This window comes from Camelina sativa, chromosome 17 (assembly GCF_000633955.1).
Source record: "Camelina sativa cultivar DH55 chromosome 17, Cs, whole genome shotgun sequence".
Lineage (NCBI taxonomy): Eukaryota > Viridiplantae > Streptophyta > Magnoliopsida > Brassicales > Brassicaceae > Camelina > Camelina sativa.
The window spans coordinates 24903985-24922942 of record NC_025701.1 but is presented as its reverse complement, the minus strand read 5'-3'; the positions used below and the strand labels follow the sequence as shown (position 1 = coordinate 24922942).

General features: G+C 35.1%; 1 protein-coding gene and 1 long non-coding RNA gene across 2 annotated transcripts; both read left to right on the top strand.

The window, feature by feature from the left end:
- LOC104759786 (ycf3-interacting protein 1, chloroplastic-like) lies at positions 2780-8764 on the top strand. The gene is made up of 5 exons (XM_010482670.1): positions 2780-3055; positions 3146-3190; positions 3295-3408; positions 7913-7993; positions 8489-8764. Exons 1-5 carry the CDS (start codon positions 2780-2782, stop codon positions 8762-8764), a joined length of 792 nt encoding a protein of 263 aa, XP_010480972.1.
- Positions 9358-10553, top strand: LOC104757966. The gene is made up of 2 exons (XR_762590.2): positions 9358-9890; positions 10007-10553. It is a non-coding gene; the product is annotated as an uncharacterized LOC104757966 (long non-coding RNA).

The following is an 18958-nucleotide window of genomic DNA, read 5'->3' as shown; positions in this document are numbered from 1 at the left end:
AAAAAACAGAGGTTAGCTCCTTGGCACTTGCCAGGAATCAAACTCAAAGCCTTTAAAAAGTGTAAAAGAGTGTAATCAATAAGCCTCTTTAAAAATTATTCAGAAAGGGTTGAATTATGTTTAGGAAGGATTATTTAAAATTCGTGATGGCTTTCATAAAAAAAAATAAAAGGTGAGCTCTTTGGCATTTGCTAGGATTTGAATTCAAAACCTTTACAAATTGTCTAAGAGAGTGTAACAAATAAACCAATTTGTTCATTCAGTGGTAAATGTAACAATAAACATTAATATAGGTTATCACCATGCTGATGTGAAGAAATTATTAAAGACGGAATGAATGATGTTTAGGAAGGATCTTTTAAAATTCATGATGGCTTTCATAAAAAAATAAAACTGTAAGATTTTTGGCATCTGCCATGATTTGAACATGAAGCGTTTACAAATAGTCTAAAATAGTGTAAAAGCTAATATGTTCATTCTTGGAAAAAATAATAATAAACATTAATATAGGTTAAACACCCGGTTAGATGCAAACAATATTATTCAGGAATGATTGAATGATGTTTAGGAAAGATCATTTAAAATTTATGATGACTTTCATAAAAAAATAAAAAGGTATGCATGACGAACATCTTGCACAGAAGATCGTTGAAGATTAAAAATAGAGAATATGAGTAACATGTAGGTTAAGAGGATTATAGAATTCTTCTGCATATTTATGCATTTGTTTTCTTACTGATTGATTTCTCATGTGGTATCTTCAGCAGCCCAGATTTTGGCAACACTTGAGAGGAACTTAGACGTGTTGGTTACTTGCAGATTCGATTATTAAAATCACCAGCATATACTATTGATAAGGCTAGGATAATTGAGAAACTTGTGTACCAGCTCTTGTCACACCACTATTAGTTAGTTCTCAATCCTTTAAACTGTTTTTATAAAAGTTGGTCATCAATTTCTCCATCATTAAATACATGAAAATTAGAATGCTTCAATATTCTCTCCAAAAGGAAAATCACAGTGGGACGATGTGAAAAAGAAATAGCTTAGAAAGGTAACAAAGAAAACCCTTTAAGAATAAAAGATAAATGTCTCAGGTTAAAATATGATTTGCAGATTTCGAGATATCATGTTGCGGAGCTTCGTGTGGAATAACGATGTTAACAGAAAATACACAATAAAGGAGATGATAGCGCATCACAAACTTTAACTTCCAAATCCAACGGGTGAGATTTACCCGTTGTCACAGAGTTTCTGAAAAGAGTCTACTTTAGCTCCCGCCGCACCAAGAAAAACCAGAGCGTGTTCACGGGACGATCCGCATCCAAAGCTTTCACCACCAAAGATGATCGAGTACTTGATCTTCATCTCACACGGCTGAACGAATCGCTCTTTTTAACAAGATGGTAGACCAACTAATTGATTCAAAATTAAGGCAAGTAGTAATCGGACTGGATATGATCGACAGTTTGTTTGGAGACGCCGACAAAGTTCCTGTGTGCGATTGCCAATTGAACCACCATCGTTGGTGTCTTAGTAAGGAGCATCGTCGGGTCATTGATGGCTTTGGAACGACCATTGTTGTCGATCTCGATCTATAACTCGACAAATTAGAATTCATCGGAGCGATGGAGCCATCAGAGATTGGTGCCGTCATAGAGCTCACCGGAGACGAAGGAACACGACAACGAAGACTGTAGAGAAATTGCAATAGCTTCAATAATTTTGATTTTTTTTTAATATAATTATATATTTCAATATTTATAAATGCTATTTTTGGAACATTTGAGAATATGTGCTAAGTTTGGAAGAAAAATTTAAATTAGTGTTAATCTAGGGTATTTCTCATTAAATAACTTACTAGTAAAATAAATAACACACTAAAGGTGTAAATTTTAATAAAGATAGATTTTTTTTTTGGTAGTGATGATGATATATTACTTGAACAAATACTAAAATATACTAACCTAAAATTTATAGATTCTCATTTCATTGCCTAAAACTCATAATTAATTATTCAGTCGTTTGACTACAAAGTTTTGATTTGATTTTGTTGATAAAATTAATATAAGAGTACTGGTGACATGAACTGTTGAACCAACATTTCACTTAATTCAAAAATATAAGAAAGCTGAACGATCATCTTTCTTGTTCTCATCCAAGACTGATCATATTTTTATTTTATCTCCTAACCTAAAGTTTTCAACATAGCCGTGGAAATTTTTACAAACTAGTTTCTGAGTTGACAATGGTTGACGCATATCCTTAAATAACCTCACGCGGTCGACTCAAATTTTAAGCTTTCATTAAAGTTTATATTCAATTATGCAAAGGATATGTCTTTAGTCATCACTGACTCAAAATCTAGTCATAAAAGACCTCTACGGTTATGAACTCGTAGAGTTTCAAACTTTTCTTTGGAGGTGATGAGTTTTTAGATGGTGTACGTCAGTAGAATATTTAACAATATGATGCATTGTCCGAATAATATATTAGCAAATATCACAAAAAGACTTGGTCGAGTTCAGTTTAGTTTCATTTCTCCAAGTTAGATGTTTAGATCTTTACGTTCCAACTTAAAAGAGATTACAATATATTAGGATAAATACATATGTATGTGATCAGGACTGGAATATTCTCTAAAATCGTTAATTAATTAAATGGTAATATATCCTAAGACCATGTGCATCGGCATCTATTTGGGCCGTCCTTCAGTAAAAAAAATTTAAAATTTAAATACAAATGAGACAATTATCAAAGATACGTTCCTTCAAAGGGGATGTATTTTTCTCCGTCCTTCGTTACACGTGGCAGCCTCTGCGTTGTTTGTGTTGTTTGGGTGAGGCGGAGTAGGAAGAATCGGAGATTCGGTAGTTTGATAGCGAAGCAGGAGAAAGGAGATGTTACGGAGATTCGTATTCCGGTTCCGTTAACGTTGGAGCAGGAAGAGAAGGAGAAACAAAACAGAGATGATGATGATGAATATGAAGATGTATACAAAGAAGGAGAAGAAGTCGATCCTGAAGATCTCAGATACGTTAACGAGATCAAACGGGTTTGTGATTCCCTTTGCAGATTTAGCTGAGTGAAATTGTAGATAGTTGAAATCAGAATTAATTGTTTGTGTGTGTGTGTGTGTGATTAGGTATTAGAGCTTCTCAGGAGGAATAGGGATATGATCTTCAGTGAGGTAAAGCTGCAAAGCTGCATTTTCATGGTTCTGTATTGGTTTTTTAGGATTGGTTTAGGATGAGATATTGAGTCAGGGCTTTGTATTTTTGTTGTAAACCATAGGTTAAGTTGACAATCATGATTGAGGATCCAAGGGAAGTGGAAAGAAGGAGGCTGCTTGGAATTGAAGATTCAGAGACCCCAAGTAGGGATGACTTGGCTGAAGCCTTGGAGCAGGTTACTTTTTTGATTTCTCAAAAATTCACCTTTTGATACTAATTTTTTTTTTGTATGAATGTTAAATTATATTCACCAAAAAAGACTGTTTTACAAATTAATGCATCATTGTAGCTGAATTTAGAAGGAGAAATCTTAAAAAAACTTAAGAAACAACTGATTAAAGAGGGTGAAGTTGGAACCAGAGCTGAAGACCATTCTCATAACCATGGACCGTCGACAAGGTGAGCAGCCTGTTGCGGATGCTTTTGTCGATGAACCGGAAGAGACTGGACGAAGGAGTGGGAGCCGTACCATGCCGCCTAGCGTTGCGTTCGCACCAAATACTGTGTACCGTAATCTGGAAAGCATAACGCAGAAGAAAATGGTGGAGCCGATGGATGGAGTCATCAAGAAGCAAAGAAGCCAAGTGATCCCAAACGACAGTGAACTTTGTCCCCAGCAGAGTAAGAGTCAGAGGAGACCAAACTTGAGAGGAGTAAGGATAGGAGAAGAATAGATGGTTGCGAGTTTCTTGCTGGCTGTTACAGAGGACGCATGCACCATTTGCAGTAGCCGTCCATCGGACCAACTTATCACCCGTCGAGAGTCGGTTGTGAAAAGCTAGCCAAGTAACAAAGCAATACTTCAGAGTAGAGTGAGTGAACCAAACCCCACTAGACCAAGCGCAAGGAGGGTGCTGTTGACGGATTAGATGCCAAGTATCAGAAGTTGCAAAGGTGGACTTGTGAGAGCCATTCCGGCATTGCCATAACGGCTGATCACGACCAAGGACCTGCAACAAAGGACGAAGGGAGTGGAGCTCATCTTCCAACTGATTCAAAAGATCCGTACGATGTCGTCGTCGACGATGCAGCGATAGAGCCTCTGCTACTGTACTCTGTTTCGAGATTCCCACATCAATGTAACCCCGAGCCCCAAACAAAGCAAAAAGTTGCCCGAGGGAGCTCCAGTTATCAAACCAAAAGGAAGTGTCAGACCCAGACGAGACCTTCATTTTGTAGAACGACATGGCTAGGCTGCGATGCTTTAATATTTTCTTCCACATCCAGGAACCGCTAACACTCGATGCACTGACAGACCAAAAGGAATCAGAACGGAGCAGGTTGTTACGAATCCAACGAACCCACAGGGAGGATCGAGCAGAGATAAGGCGCCAAGTAAGCTTAAGGATATAAACTATGTTCGTATCTTGCAGACGACGAAGCCCCAAACCTCCTTCAGCCACAGGCCTACATACATCCAACCAGGAAATCTTTGCTTTTTTCGAGTTAAGATCCGGCCCAGACCACAAGAAAGCCGAGAACAAACCGTCTATCTCCCTCAAACACTTCTTAGGCAAGCAAAAAGCAGAGAGCCAAAAGTTGGTAAGACTAGCAAGAACAGATTTGATGAGCAAGAGTCTACCTGCAAAGGAGACGAAACGACCTGTCCAGGAGGTAATTCGTTGACGGATACGTTCAAGGAGTGGCAAATAATCTGATCTCGTCATTGACCTAGTGAGGAGAGGAAGCCCCAAGTAACGAACAGGGAGAGATCCCACAGCAAACGGGAAATGTTGGAGGATAGCTCGTTGTTGCTCAGGCGTGAAACCAGCCATGAAGAGAGTTGACTTCTCCAAGCTGATTTTTAGGCCAGAGGCAGCAGCAAATTGTTCAAAGACGCTCAAAGTTGCAGCAATGGAGGTAGAGCGGCCATCCGTGAAGACAAGAATGTCATCCGCAAAACAGAGGTGAGTGAGATTGAGAGACTTGCAACGAGGGTGATAACCGATACGGCGATCAACTGCAGCTTTGTCAAGCATAAGAGATAAAACATTCATACAAATGACAAAGAGGTAATGAGATAGCGAACATCCTTGACGTAAACCTCGTGTACTCTGAAAATAGCCAGCTAGCTCCCCATTTACTTGAACTGAGAAAGAAGCCGAGCCAATACAGAGTTCAATCCAACGTATAAAAGCACTAGGTAGATTGATAGCCTTTAGGACATTGAGCAAGAAAGACCACTGGACTGAATCAAAAGCATTTGAGATGTCTATCTTCATCATACAACGTGAAGAAATAGACTCCTTGTGATAATCCTTCACCAGCTCAGACGCAAGCAACAAATTCTCCATCATAAGGCGATCTTTGATAAAAGCAGATTGGNGAGAGTAGACCACAACTCCTTCCTTTCATCAGCAAAGTTCGACGCGTACACAAAAGAAACAAAAAACTCGTGACTTGCCCCCGGCATAAGAACAGAACACGTGATAACCTGAGCAGTCTTAAAAACCGGTGTAACACGCACTTCATCGCTCCAAACAACCCAAATCCTACCAAGACGATTAAATTCATAGTTTGTGATAGACGACCACCCTCGAAATACCAAAGAGATAATTCGAGGAGCATTGTTTTCCTGGACACGCGTTTCAAGTAAACATCCAAACTGTAAGGATTCAGCATGCACCCAATCACGAACAACAGAATGTTTTTTTGATTTGTTGAAACCACGCATGTTCCAGAAAAAACCTGTCATTAATGACGTTTCCTGGAGTTCTTCTTGCTCGATATGCCAAGGGGACCACCCTTAGGCTGCTGAGAAGAAGACTCCGAAGAAGACTTGGCAGAGAGTTTAGTCTGACGCGGCAAAGAAGCTCGAGGAGGGACGACGACAGCATCACGAGGATCCTGAACATTCTCTCCAGGAAGAGTCGAAGCCGTAGTGGGATCTGCGACCACAACAGACTCAGTATTGTCAGCAGAGGGTTCCCCTGCATCACCCAGAACAGAGAAGCGGGAAGAGGCCAACATAGTGGCTGGATTAGCAGCCTGCAGTTTCTCAGAGCTCTTACAACCCTTACCGGGAGAAACAACAGACCAACCTGCACGATCCTCATCCACCGGAGGAGAGGTAACTCCTACTACTGGGGAACGAGCTGAGGGAGGGACAGCAGAAGTAGCACTAGCCGAAGATTGTTGAGCTGGAACTAAGGGAGGAGGAGAAACGGACTGCGGAACCACAGCGGGAGGTACAATCTCGCCTTCCTCAACTTCAGGAACAGGGGACTTTGTCGGAGATTGAGGAACTGACGCACAACCCTCACTAGTATGGCCCCACTTTTGATAACAAGAACACCTAGGGGGGAGCCACTGGTAATGAAACTCAATAGTAACATCCTCATCTTTATTCAATTTGAACTGAAACGTGCTAGGCAAAGATTGTGTCAGATTGACCTCCACAAAAACCTTAGCGACATCAAACTTACTACAAAGTTCAGTGTCCGGGTGAAGCCTAATAGGATTGCCAATGGGACTAGATAAAAACCCCAGACCCTCCCAAGAGAACATAGAATGAGGCACGTTATTGAGAGTCACCCACAAGGGCATGGAAGTGATCACCCGCTGAGCATCCTCCGGCAAAGGAGACCACTTGTACAACATCATAGGGACCCCCGCAATGTTCCACATACCCCGCCTTAGCACTCGAAGACGTGTGGACTCATCTCGAATTCGAAATCGAACAGAGGTTGCAGAGTTTTCGTAGACATCTACTCGAACATCCTTGTTACCAAGGGGCCAGATCTTGTTCACAATGACATGAACCTTCGCAACGTGTGGAGCCGTAGAGGCGAATCTACCAACCAGAAAATCGTCCCACAGAGGCACAGAGTCCTGAAGCACCGCATCAGGAACCTCGATCGTTGGAACACCGTCTACCAAACTGATATCGAAATCGTGCTTCTTAAGTAATGGACGCTTATCCACTACAGCAGCATAGGATTGTTGTTTACTTTGAGGAGAGGGAACATCCTCCAAAGAAGAAACAGAAACATCCGGCTCCGTCATGGAGGCACACCGGTGGCAGCCGTCACACGAAACCTAGCGTGAGAAAGGAGCACAACAACCCTAAAATCGCCCTAGAATCGCACTTTCCTAAAATAACAATCGCCTTTACCCCTGTACAATCATCGATCACGGCGATACTATTGCCTCGTCAATCTTGAATCTGCCTTTGCCTTACCATTAGTGAAATAGAATCGGTCCTCATACATGTCCTTAAGATAATTGTAAGACAAGGGAATACATATATGGTACAGTTCTAGGAGTGTTCATAGAATGCTATTGTGAATCAGTTGGTTTGGTCTGTGTGTAGTGTGGTTGTTTTGTTGTTGTTCTTCTTGTTGTACATCAAGGCTAATGTATAGCTAATTACAGCAGTTACTTGCAAGTTCTGCTCAACCAACATTACTTGAGTTGCATTCATGCTTAATCTGTTACATTTATGGTTTTAGTGGAACATTGTGCTGGCTTTATAAGATCTGAGCTTCGATAGAAAACTTTTCCGAGGTGATAGAATTCCCATCATGATGTCAAGGTGTTACTTCACAACACCAAGTTACGCCGTTTGTTTTGTGTAATCACAAGGGTTGATCTTGATCAAGTGGCAATTTGGTGTTGGAAGTAGTTTCTTTTTACATTAGTATGAAGATCTCTAAAAATGTATTACTGTCTTCTCACAGGTAAATGATGGGAAAGTCCCTAAAGATCGTGCCACTCTCCGGATGCTACATGAGGAAATGATGCGTTGGCCAAATTTAGAGGTACCTTTTATTTGTACTCCCACCATTTTTTTCGCTATAGGTGAGATTGGTAGAGAAAATCTAGTACCTTTTCGCCTTAGGCAATTCAAGTCCATGATGAAACCAATCCTATATAAGCCTGTAAACTTTCACATGTCCCAAATTTCGTGATGCATCCATTGAAATCAATACACATTTATTTATCAATATGTCTTCCTCAAGAAAATCAGAATTATAATACATGCAGTTGAACTAGGCATGAAAGGTTCTTTTAAGAAACATAGAAAGCCAAATGAATTGGATAATCTTATCTCAAGTGGCCATTTTCTGTTGGTGCAACCGTGCAAGCCCTTTTGTATCTTCGTTTCATTTTATTGTGGTGAATCCTATATAGGTGTGTAAATATGATGGAAGAGATCCCTTTTTGTTTGTGTAACTCGGTGGCTGCTAATATACATTTAGTTAATTAGCTTAGCAGAACTCTGTTTTAAGGCTTTATCTTCTCTATCGTAAAAGGTTGAGGTGTCAAAGAAGCAGCGAGGAAAATCAATGTATGCTAAATCCACAGACACCGGGATAGATCCAAAAGAAGCAGCCAAGAGACTCAACATAGAATGGGATTCAGCTGCTGCAATTGAAGAAGCTGATGTCAATGAGGAACAAGGAGTAGTAACCAAAGTCGCAGTTTGTTCCCAAATCTCTCTCAAACGCTTTCACAGACTACTGATTATTTTTTCCAAGGGACCAAATGTGAGGAACACCAATGCTCATATCAAATTTATGAAACTCTGAAAATAAGATTAATATATTTGAGGGACCAAAATTTGTCCTACACCAATGCCAATGCTTTAAATCAATAGATTTGTTTGTCAATAAAGTAATTGAGTCATTTGGCTTTGGGGCATTTATTCATCTTTTGGTAGTCACGGTTCATGTCCTACCTTTTGCTTTTACGGCTTCTTCACTCTCTACGTCCACGACTTTGCCCCGAAAGAAACCATTTCGTTGGATCCACTTTGTACATTTGAATTGATTATTATATCAGTGGTACGGTGTTACTGTGTTAGGTTGGGTAGTATTTTTTTTTCTTTTCTTTTTAAAATAGAGGTATATAGTCATAGATACAAGTAATATTTCTACATACACTGACTTGGTGTTAGGTGCAAATTTTCTTCTTTTCGTACTGCTATTTATAAAATAAAAAAAATTCATATACTTGAATAATGATCACATAAATAATAAAACAAGTTTTTGTTTTCAACATTGGCTGCATGCTTTATATAATAAGATAACGATAATCAATCCTCCAAACGAAATTAATTCTTTACAATTTTGTAAATTGATCTATAAATACTTCTTCTCCGAGTTCAAGAAAGAACACACCAACCCTAAATCATCTCCATCCTTCTTATACAAAGCTTCCATTTTTCCCACACAATCTCAGATTTCTTTCCTCACTATCTCGGTTATGGTTCAAAACTCCATCTCCGACACCAACATTGTCTTTCGACATTAAATCCGGTAAGCATCGGGTCTGATTCATCGGGCCTAACCGTAGCTGCAAGCTTGAAACGTGAAGAGGTGTCGTTAATAATCCTCGAGAGAGCTTACTACATTTCTTTTCTATAGCAAAACATAGCCTACGATCGCCTAAACAAAACTCCATCTCCCTAAACATTTTTGCCAATTTCCCAATCTCCCTTTTCCCGGGGAACTTCCCCGAGTACCCTATCAAGTAGCAGGTTATTCAATACCTTTAGTCCTACACAACCAACTACGATACCAACCTTAAGTTCCACGAGACGCTCCAGCCACCGACATACGATGAGAATGCAGGTGGCTTGTGGTGGCTTCGGGAGAGAAAGCTTACCTCTCAATCTCTACACTCACACAGGGAAACCATCAATGGTTTAGCTCTGTAAGTACCAAAAAATTGGAGTCTTTATAGCCAAATAACGAAGCATCCTCTGTTTTTGTTACTCTGTTTTAAAAAACAGAGCATCTCATACTATGTTTTTTTCCCTTTTATTTTAGAAACAAAGCACTTCCTTGGTAAACAACACATGAACCTGGTGATACGTCTTTTCGTATTTCGGTGAGTGGACTGTTCCGTTGAGCTTGGGGTTGATATCGAAGATGGTTGCGTAGGACTCAAGGTATTGAATAAACTGAAACTTGATAGGATACTTGGGGAAATTCTTAGGGAGGGGAAAGTTGGGTAATTGGCAATGTTTAGGGAGATGGAGTTTGAGGCTATCGTAGGTTCTGTTTTGCCATAGAGAAGCAATGCAGTTAGCTCGCTGGAGGATTATGAATGGGTACTCCTTCGCGTTTTACCATGCAGACACGGCTGGGCCCGATGGGCCAGCTCCGAGATTGTGGTGATCTATCCTCTGTAACTTTTGTTTTTTTGTCAACATGTTTGATAAAATGTTTGCATGAACAAAAAAATGAAGGAAAAAGTCAAAATTGACATTACCTGGGGTAAGTTTCTATCTACAAGTGTTTTTAAAAATTGTGACATTCATAAATGTTTACATGACAATTGTCCATTCAATATATGAGTTACATTTTTTTATGACTTTCATAAATGTTTACAATAACAATTCTAGAAAATGATTATGCAACTAATTAACACAAAGAAAATAAAATCACGTGATCTAACAAATATTCTCTATATATTAATAGAGAAACATTTTGTTGAAAATGCTGATGTGTCGTCGTCAGAACGATTTAGAGATTTAATCCCTTAGACTACTTACAATGGACAAATTTTAAGCTGTTGAATAATTTATTCAACAGTTGAACCTTTACAATGGTGAGTTGAAAAAATGAGAAATGCTGAGGTGTAGACAACGGTGTTGAAACCATTCAACACAGTTGAATCGGAAAAGTGGGGCTTGGGCTTGCCACGTGGCACGTTTTAATTGGTATACTTTTAGCTTTTTTTTTTTTCTGAACGAAAAGTTTTTTTTTTTTTTTTGAATTGTAGGATAATATTTGGATAAGTAAATGTATTGTGTTTCTATTGGATGGTGAGATTTCAGATATTCTCGACCGAAGTGCTACCTGTATTTGCAAATCATGTGCATGCTAGATCTGAGTTGCGTGATTCAAGTGTACATCACGAATTACAAGCAGATCTAGTAAAACACATATGGACACAATTTGGAATGTTCCGTGGTGAGTGAGATTTTTAAGTTTGTGAGTTGAGATTATTGTACTAATTAAGTTATGAGTGTTTCTTTACTTGTGTTGTATGTTTATTGTATTGCATTTTAATTTTCTCATCATTGTATTATATGTGTTTTTATAATGGCTATTTTTATTTCTTGTTTTTATTATTTGCAAACAATTTATATTTTATTTGAGAAAAACAAAATCTCAATTTATTATATAAATTTATTTAATTTTTACTTATTTTAATTTTATTAGATATCAAATATGATTAATAATATGTGATCACAAAAAATAAACACAAATAAAAAGTGAATAAAATTAGTGGGATAAGGTGTTGTAAACAAAACTATTGTAGAAGGTAAAAATGAAATATGTGTTGAATTATGATGTGGAAGAGAGAGAAGATGATGTGGAGTGTTAAAAAAGAAAAAGTGGGTGTTGTAATATCAAAACCATTATACATAGTCTTATAGACTAGTTACAATAGTGATATTTTCAACAGTTAGACTAGTTACAATGGTGATATTTTCAACAGTTGTAAAACTTTTTCAACAGTTGAAAGTCTATAATGGAGAGTGTTGAATCTCATGTGGTAAAATTGGTGTTGAAAAATGTTGAAGTTTTTCAACAGCGTGAATTTAATTGAGTAGGGTCAAGTTGTGATAGGTGTTGTGTTCTCATTGGTTGTGAGACTTTTGCTATTTTTTTCTACCCGAATTGTTTAACATCAATTTTTATCAAAAAATTGTATATATATATTTATTTATTTTTATACCAAAATTTATCATTTTTCTTACTGTACATTTAGGGACTATTTTCAATTAATTTGGATACAGAAAAAATTTCATCCTTTTTATGATACTTATTTAGTTAGTTTCATTTAGTATAACTATGATTAATAATATTTAATTACAGAAAATAAACATAAATATGGTGGAACATATGTATAAAAAATAGTGGGGTAAAGTGTTGTAGTATTTTAAAACAAAACTATTATAGAAGGTAAAAATAATAGTAGAAGTGTTGAATTATAATATGGAAGAGAGAGAAAATGATGTGGAATGTCAAAAATGAAAAAGTGGGTGTTGTAACGGAAAAATGAGCTATTTCTCCCTGAAAACTATCATATCTAGCTAGATAGAGCCTGAACTTTAACCCCGATCTAGATATCCTCGAAAAGAAAGTTTGATTTCTATTTCTCCCTAAAAAAGTAGTTCTACACTTATATCTTTCCAAACCAAAATTGCATTGGTTTAGATTGTGAACCCGAGATCAAACCACATACACTCAAAATTAGACCAATTAAAACCGGACCCAACATTCTTTTAACTATAAAATCGAATGGATCTTATTCTCAGACAATTTGGAGTTTCGGAGATTTGATTTCCCTATGCTGAATTTTTTTCCCCAGGAATTTAAAATTTTCAGATCTCATGGTTGAATCCCATCGGAGTATTATCTTCTCCGCCGTCTCTAATTCAAAATCAGATATGGATTGGTGTTTGCCTTCACTGATCGATTCTCTCTTTTATTCTATTTTTCTTCGTCCTTTTAAATGAGATTTATTTGGTGGTGAAGATTATAGCGAGAAAACTAATGTTTGATTTCCAATTTTTTTTTTTATGAAGAATTTAAAAAATCAGACAAAAAAACCTTTTAAAAACCCATTTATTGGAAAATTGGAAATATAAAAAGTCATCCTGGAGATCGTTTTCTCTCGTCTTTGTGCGAGTTTCTTTTAGCCGATTTGGCTTTTGTTTTTTGTTAATTTGTTTGTTTTGTTTCTCCTTTTGCAGTGAGTAAATCTCTTCCGATTAAGAGGAGACAAACGCCAAGTGTTTGATTCCTTTCATGGAAGGAATAAATCCTTCATACCTCCTACTGGTGGCCGTTATTGGCTTTGAATGAAGGTTTCATTTCAGATCGCGAATTGTGATGATGGGATCTCATCACTCGGTTCCCACTTGGCTCCTTTTTTATCATCTTCACCAATCTTCCCACCTTTCCAACTGAGTCAACTAGGTCCCCGTCCATGAGCACGATCGAAATATCAAAAATCAAATAGTGTGTGAAAAAAATAGTGAAGACGATGTCCACAAACAAAAAAAAAGGCGATATAATATATAAAAAAATATAGTCGGTCAAATAGAGGTTTGGTTTGGTCTAATTGGGTTTAGGTTCTTTATTCGACGGTTAAGTAAAGAGTAAACAAGTAGAACCCAGGACTGGGTGTAATTCGATCTCAAACTTTAAAATCAGGGAGATATAAGTGTAGAACTATTTTTTTACGGAAAAATAGAAATCGAACTTTTTTTCGAGGATATCTAGATCAGAGTTAAAGTTCGGGCTCTATCTAGCTAGATATGATAGTTTTTAGAGGGAAATAGCTCGTTCCCGTATTGTAACTATTTGTAACATCCGTGAACCGGAATATGCGTTTTTGGTTGGGGTGTCGATCGATACCCTTGTAGCATCGATCGACACCACTAATTCCGGGTTCGTCGGGTTGTTTTAATCGTCGATTTGGTTCGGTTTGGTTTAAGGAAACCATTGAACCGGGTCTTAAAAAGAAGAAACAACCTAGGTCGTGTTTCAGAGGTTATTGTGTCGCCGTTTGTGAGTTTTTGAGGAAAAAGAGAGAAAACCTTGTTCTTGAGCTTTTGAGAGAGAGTGGTGAGATTCCTTGCTGTTTCTTGAGAGATCCAAGGTTGGGAAGGTGCTAGAAGCTTGCTAGGAGTGAGAGATTCGTTTTTATTGGTCAGAATCGTTCTACAGAGAGGTGAGTGCATGACCATGGCTTATCTAAGCTAAGATCTCTAGATTTTATGTGATTTGGTGCTTATGTGGTTGTTTCTTTGAGTTCCCTATGGTATTTTCGTCGCTGTTGTGGCTGGGTTTGGCTTCTGGGAGTGCAAGGAGCGGATTGGAGAAGATTGGAGGCGAGATTCGGAGTTTCTGATCGAGGGAAATCGCTGCTCGGCATCGGTGTCGGTCGACACCAGTTGGGGTGTCGGTCGACACCAACGCGAGGACGGCTCGAGACTTTGGCGAGTGTCGATCGATGCCATGTGGAGGTGTCGGTCGACACAAAATAGGGTTTTCGGGAGTGTCGGGCAGGGTGTCGGTCGACACCAGTATGGTGTCGGTCGACACCAGATTGTCAGTGTCGATCGACACCTTCTGGTGTCGGTCGACACCCTTCTTTCAGCTACGACGGATTGTTGTATGCTTTGTATACTGCCTGGTTTGTTTATTTGATTGCTGATTGTGGCTTGTAGAGATCTTATTGCTAGTGTGTATAGCCCCGTAGATGGGAGGATTGCCTCACTAAGTATTTGTGATAATACTTACGCATCTCAATTGTTGTTTGTGGTGTGCAGGTAAAGGCAAAGTGTGATCGTGGAATCAAAGGCAATGAAGAGGAAGATGTTCTAGGGACTCGATTGATTGTTTACCTGGCATTGTTAGGTTGCTAGAGTTGAGTCTTAGAGCATTGTTAGGATTGCTGGTTATTTTATTTATACTGTTTGGAATCAATACTGGATATTATTTTTCTTGGTTATTGGTTATTAGTTTATTGGATATTTATTGGTATGTTGTTCCGCTGTTGGTTGTGAATGTGGTTATGTGGCTAGTGGGTATGTGACCACTAGTTGTGGTTATTTATTATATTATATTTATTATTTATTATTAAAAAAAAAGTCGGTCGTTATACTATTTAACCATTGTTGATAGTCTTATACGGTATATTAAAAGATAAGCATTCTCACACAAAAAGTGTTGATGTGTCGCACTTACAAAGCTCCAGATACTATTTCTTTTATTTGTCATCAGTTTCTAATAATATAATATTTACATTTACATACTATTTATTTTTTTCCAAAATGTAATTAACACCCAAAATTAAATTTTTATATTTTTTTTCTAACTTAATTGTATTTTTAATTACATTTTCGTAAAATCTTTAAAATGAATTTTAAGAACTCTTTGTTCATATGATATGATAATATAAGATTGATATTATAATAATTCTCACGGGATAAATCCCTTATATATTAAAAAAAACATTATTATACAAAATGCTGATGTGTTGCACTCATAGAGCTCCAGACAATATTTCCTTTATTTGTCATCAGTTTCTAATAATATAATATTAACATTTACATACCACTGTATTTTTCCAAAAATATAATTAACACCTAAAATTAAATATTTAATAATTATTTTATACCGCACATAGTGCGGGTTGTTTCCTAGTTGCAATTAAGCGTCTCAAGATAAACATATTTACAAAAATAAGTTTTTTGATTTATTAAATGTGCTATTAAAATATATAAATAAATCTTTTTTTTATTATTATTTACATAAACGTGTCATTAAAAAATATAAGGTAATGTTTCTTTCTATTAGTTTTTTGAAATGAAAGACTTCATCAACTATTAAAAAACGAAAATATAGTTAACAATTTAATTATCATTTTCATAACATATTTAATTATTTAAAGTAAATTACATTTCAAAAACTATTAAAAAACTAATTCATCTATTTAACTTTTTGAAATACAAAACTTATTCTCTGATTTCAAAAAAATTTGATGACTATTCAAGTATTCCCTCTGTTTCACAATAAGTGTCATTTTGACACATTTCACACAAATTAAAAAAATATTAAAATATACATATATGCCCTTATTTAATAAATGTTTAATGGGTTAATTTAGTCATAGATTAAGGGTAACACTAGAAAATCTAATGAAAAAGATGCATTGAAAATATAAATAGTGCATTGAAAATGTAAAATGACACTCTTTGTAAAACAAAAATAAGTCTTTCTAAAATGACACTCTTTATGAAAAAGAGAGTACATATTAAAAATTAATTATTACGATAATCTAAAAAATAAATAACATTATTACAATTATCACAATAATTAACATTATTTTCCATATTTCACGGGTGAAATAGATTTTTACACAAAATAATTAAATATAAATTTGAATAAAAAAAAAATTATGTGTAAAATTATTATTATGACACCTTAAATTCTAAATAATAATTTTACTTGTAATAATTTTATTTGAGTCGATTTATTCCGCATATAGTGCGGGTTGTTACTAGTATGTTATGACTATAATACCTTTTTCGTTATGAGTTTTTAATTACCAAATTCAACATCACTAAGATTTCACCCGCGGTACACCGCATGACTAAATTATAAATTATTGTATTTTAAATAATAATTTTTAATTTATTTAGTTTTAAAATTCTCAGTTAATTAACTTTGTCTAATTAATTTAGAATTTTTTCTTCTTCTTACGTTTTATAAAGTTTATAACCTAATTACATTAAATTTGTCATTAGATAGAATATAAAATTTTAGATTTGTTTTGTTCTCTAGAATTAAACAGAGGTATATTGCCTATATAGTATGTTAGAGTATATTTTTATGTGTATTTAATTTTATTTTTTTTGGAATATTAAGAATGTGTTGTAGTATGTGTAATATTTTATAGTTCATATACTAAATAATTTATAAGTTAATTTTCAAAACTATGATTACAAATTTATAGTATATATAGGATAAAATAGTTTTAGTGTTGGTTCTATAGTCCAAACCCGCCATGCTAGGCAGGTTAGACAACATGTTCAAAAAAATTTAATCTGCAAAAACTGATCATACGAAACCCGTGAAAGTATAAAAATAAAAATAAATTTGTGAGCAAGCAATATCTTTCATATTTTATTGTTATTCTTTGAATAAGATATCAAATTGAATGGTAAATATGTTTGTTACCTTTTAAAATTATACAGTTAGTTTTTTTGAATGATTGTTTAAATTCAGAATTTATGCAGAACAATTACACCGAAATTAATGGCATTTGCTCCTATAACAATTAACCGAATTTATGTAAAACACTTAGTTTCTACAAACAATCTGAATTGTATGGAAAGTTTATTACCTATAAATAATTCTCTTCTCAAAATCACATTTTTTCTTTAATTAATATAATTTTTTTTTGTTGAGTAGGACCATCTGGCTAAAGACTACCAATCAGGCATAAAAAACCACTTGGTTATCGTGAGGTTATCATAATTATAGAGAAAAAACATGAATTCAGTATTATAGGAAGATATGGTATTAAAACAAAATTACAGGAAATAATTTTATAGAGTTTTTTTAAAAATAATTAGATTCTCTAAAATAATTATATTCATAATCACATTATCATTTTGTTTTAATTTTGGGATTTATCTATCACATTAACTATCTTTTGTTATAATTGTCTAGTTTGGAAACTACGAAATTATAACCATAAAAGATTTTTTAAGTGTAATTATCGATTTTTTTAATTAGACATGTTTCTTATTGTCAAACAAAATAAAATGTATTTTTAATATAGATAAATAATTATAGTTATTATCAAAAAATGTAAAATAATTGAATATAATTTGAATGTTAAGAAAAAACAAAAAAAAAAGTATAAAAGACGAAAACTAAGACTTCTCTATTTTTGTTTTGATTCATCTTGTCATGTTGTTGATAAAATAATATTAATTAAATTAATAACCACCGGATAATTACATATCAAATTTGATTAAATTATATTAATTATAAACTTAATACTTAGGGTGCAAATGGATGACTTAAATTAATAGGTTGAATAGGTTGAATGATTATTCATCTAGTTTTTTACCATTTGAGTGCATAAGTTGGAAAACTTATTCAACCAAAAAAGCTGGAGAAATGAACAAATTATAAAGGAAATTTGTTCAACTCTTTCATCTCATATTTAGTGGATGAATGAGTTGAATGTTATTCAGCCAATTTGATTCAATCATATTTTTTCAACTCGTACATCCCTAATGCAAACATTCCACCCTTAATGTTAAAGGGAGTAGTTCCGATTGTTTTGGAAATTTATTTAGGATGAGAAATCTTGTTTTCAGAAATAGAAACTTAATATTAATTAATTATATGAAAAACAAATTAATAATTAATGCCAATTGTATGATTGTAAATATGTATGAACTTCAAGATTTATTTTATAAATGTCTCAAAAATGTATATATGGATGTAAATATGGCCTTGATTGGAACAACTGTTGGTGGAGTATTAGTATTATGCAGCATGAGCAGTATGCTGCATAAGCTGTATGCTATTATATATTAATAATGATATGTGATTGGTACAGCTGTTAGCAATTAGACATAAAATTACAAAATTAGACATTATTAAATATACAAATATAGATTATTGTGAATTTATAGTAAATTCTCGGTAATTAATGATGATAAAATTGTATTTTAATTACTTTAAAACTATTATGCTTGGAAAATGATTTGTTTAGGAGCATTGAACTATGGAGCATTTAAAAATCTTTTATGCTCCGTTTATGCTTTCTAAACAAAATGTGATTGACTTTCTAAAATTTATATGTTCACTTATATACGTTTATGCTTTCTAAACAAAATGTGATTGGCTTTCTGAAATTTATATGTTCACTTATATACAGTACCAATCAAGGCCTATGTAACTAACATATTAACTGATGGCCGATGGGTACCAGTCAATTAATCGAGATTGGTCGCTTCCGACCAAAGTCTTAAAGCCCAACATGGTGTGAATTAGATTGTCAATTGACTTAACTTTATTCATAAACAAATAGACATGTTTATACACGAAAAGTTCAAAGTTGTATAATCTCGTGAAGGGGCTTTTTTGCTTATTCATGTTATAACATATGTGTACTGAATTGCTTTGACTAGTTAGGACTTAGGTGTAAGTGCCTATCATCACTGTATGACG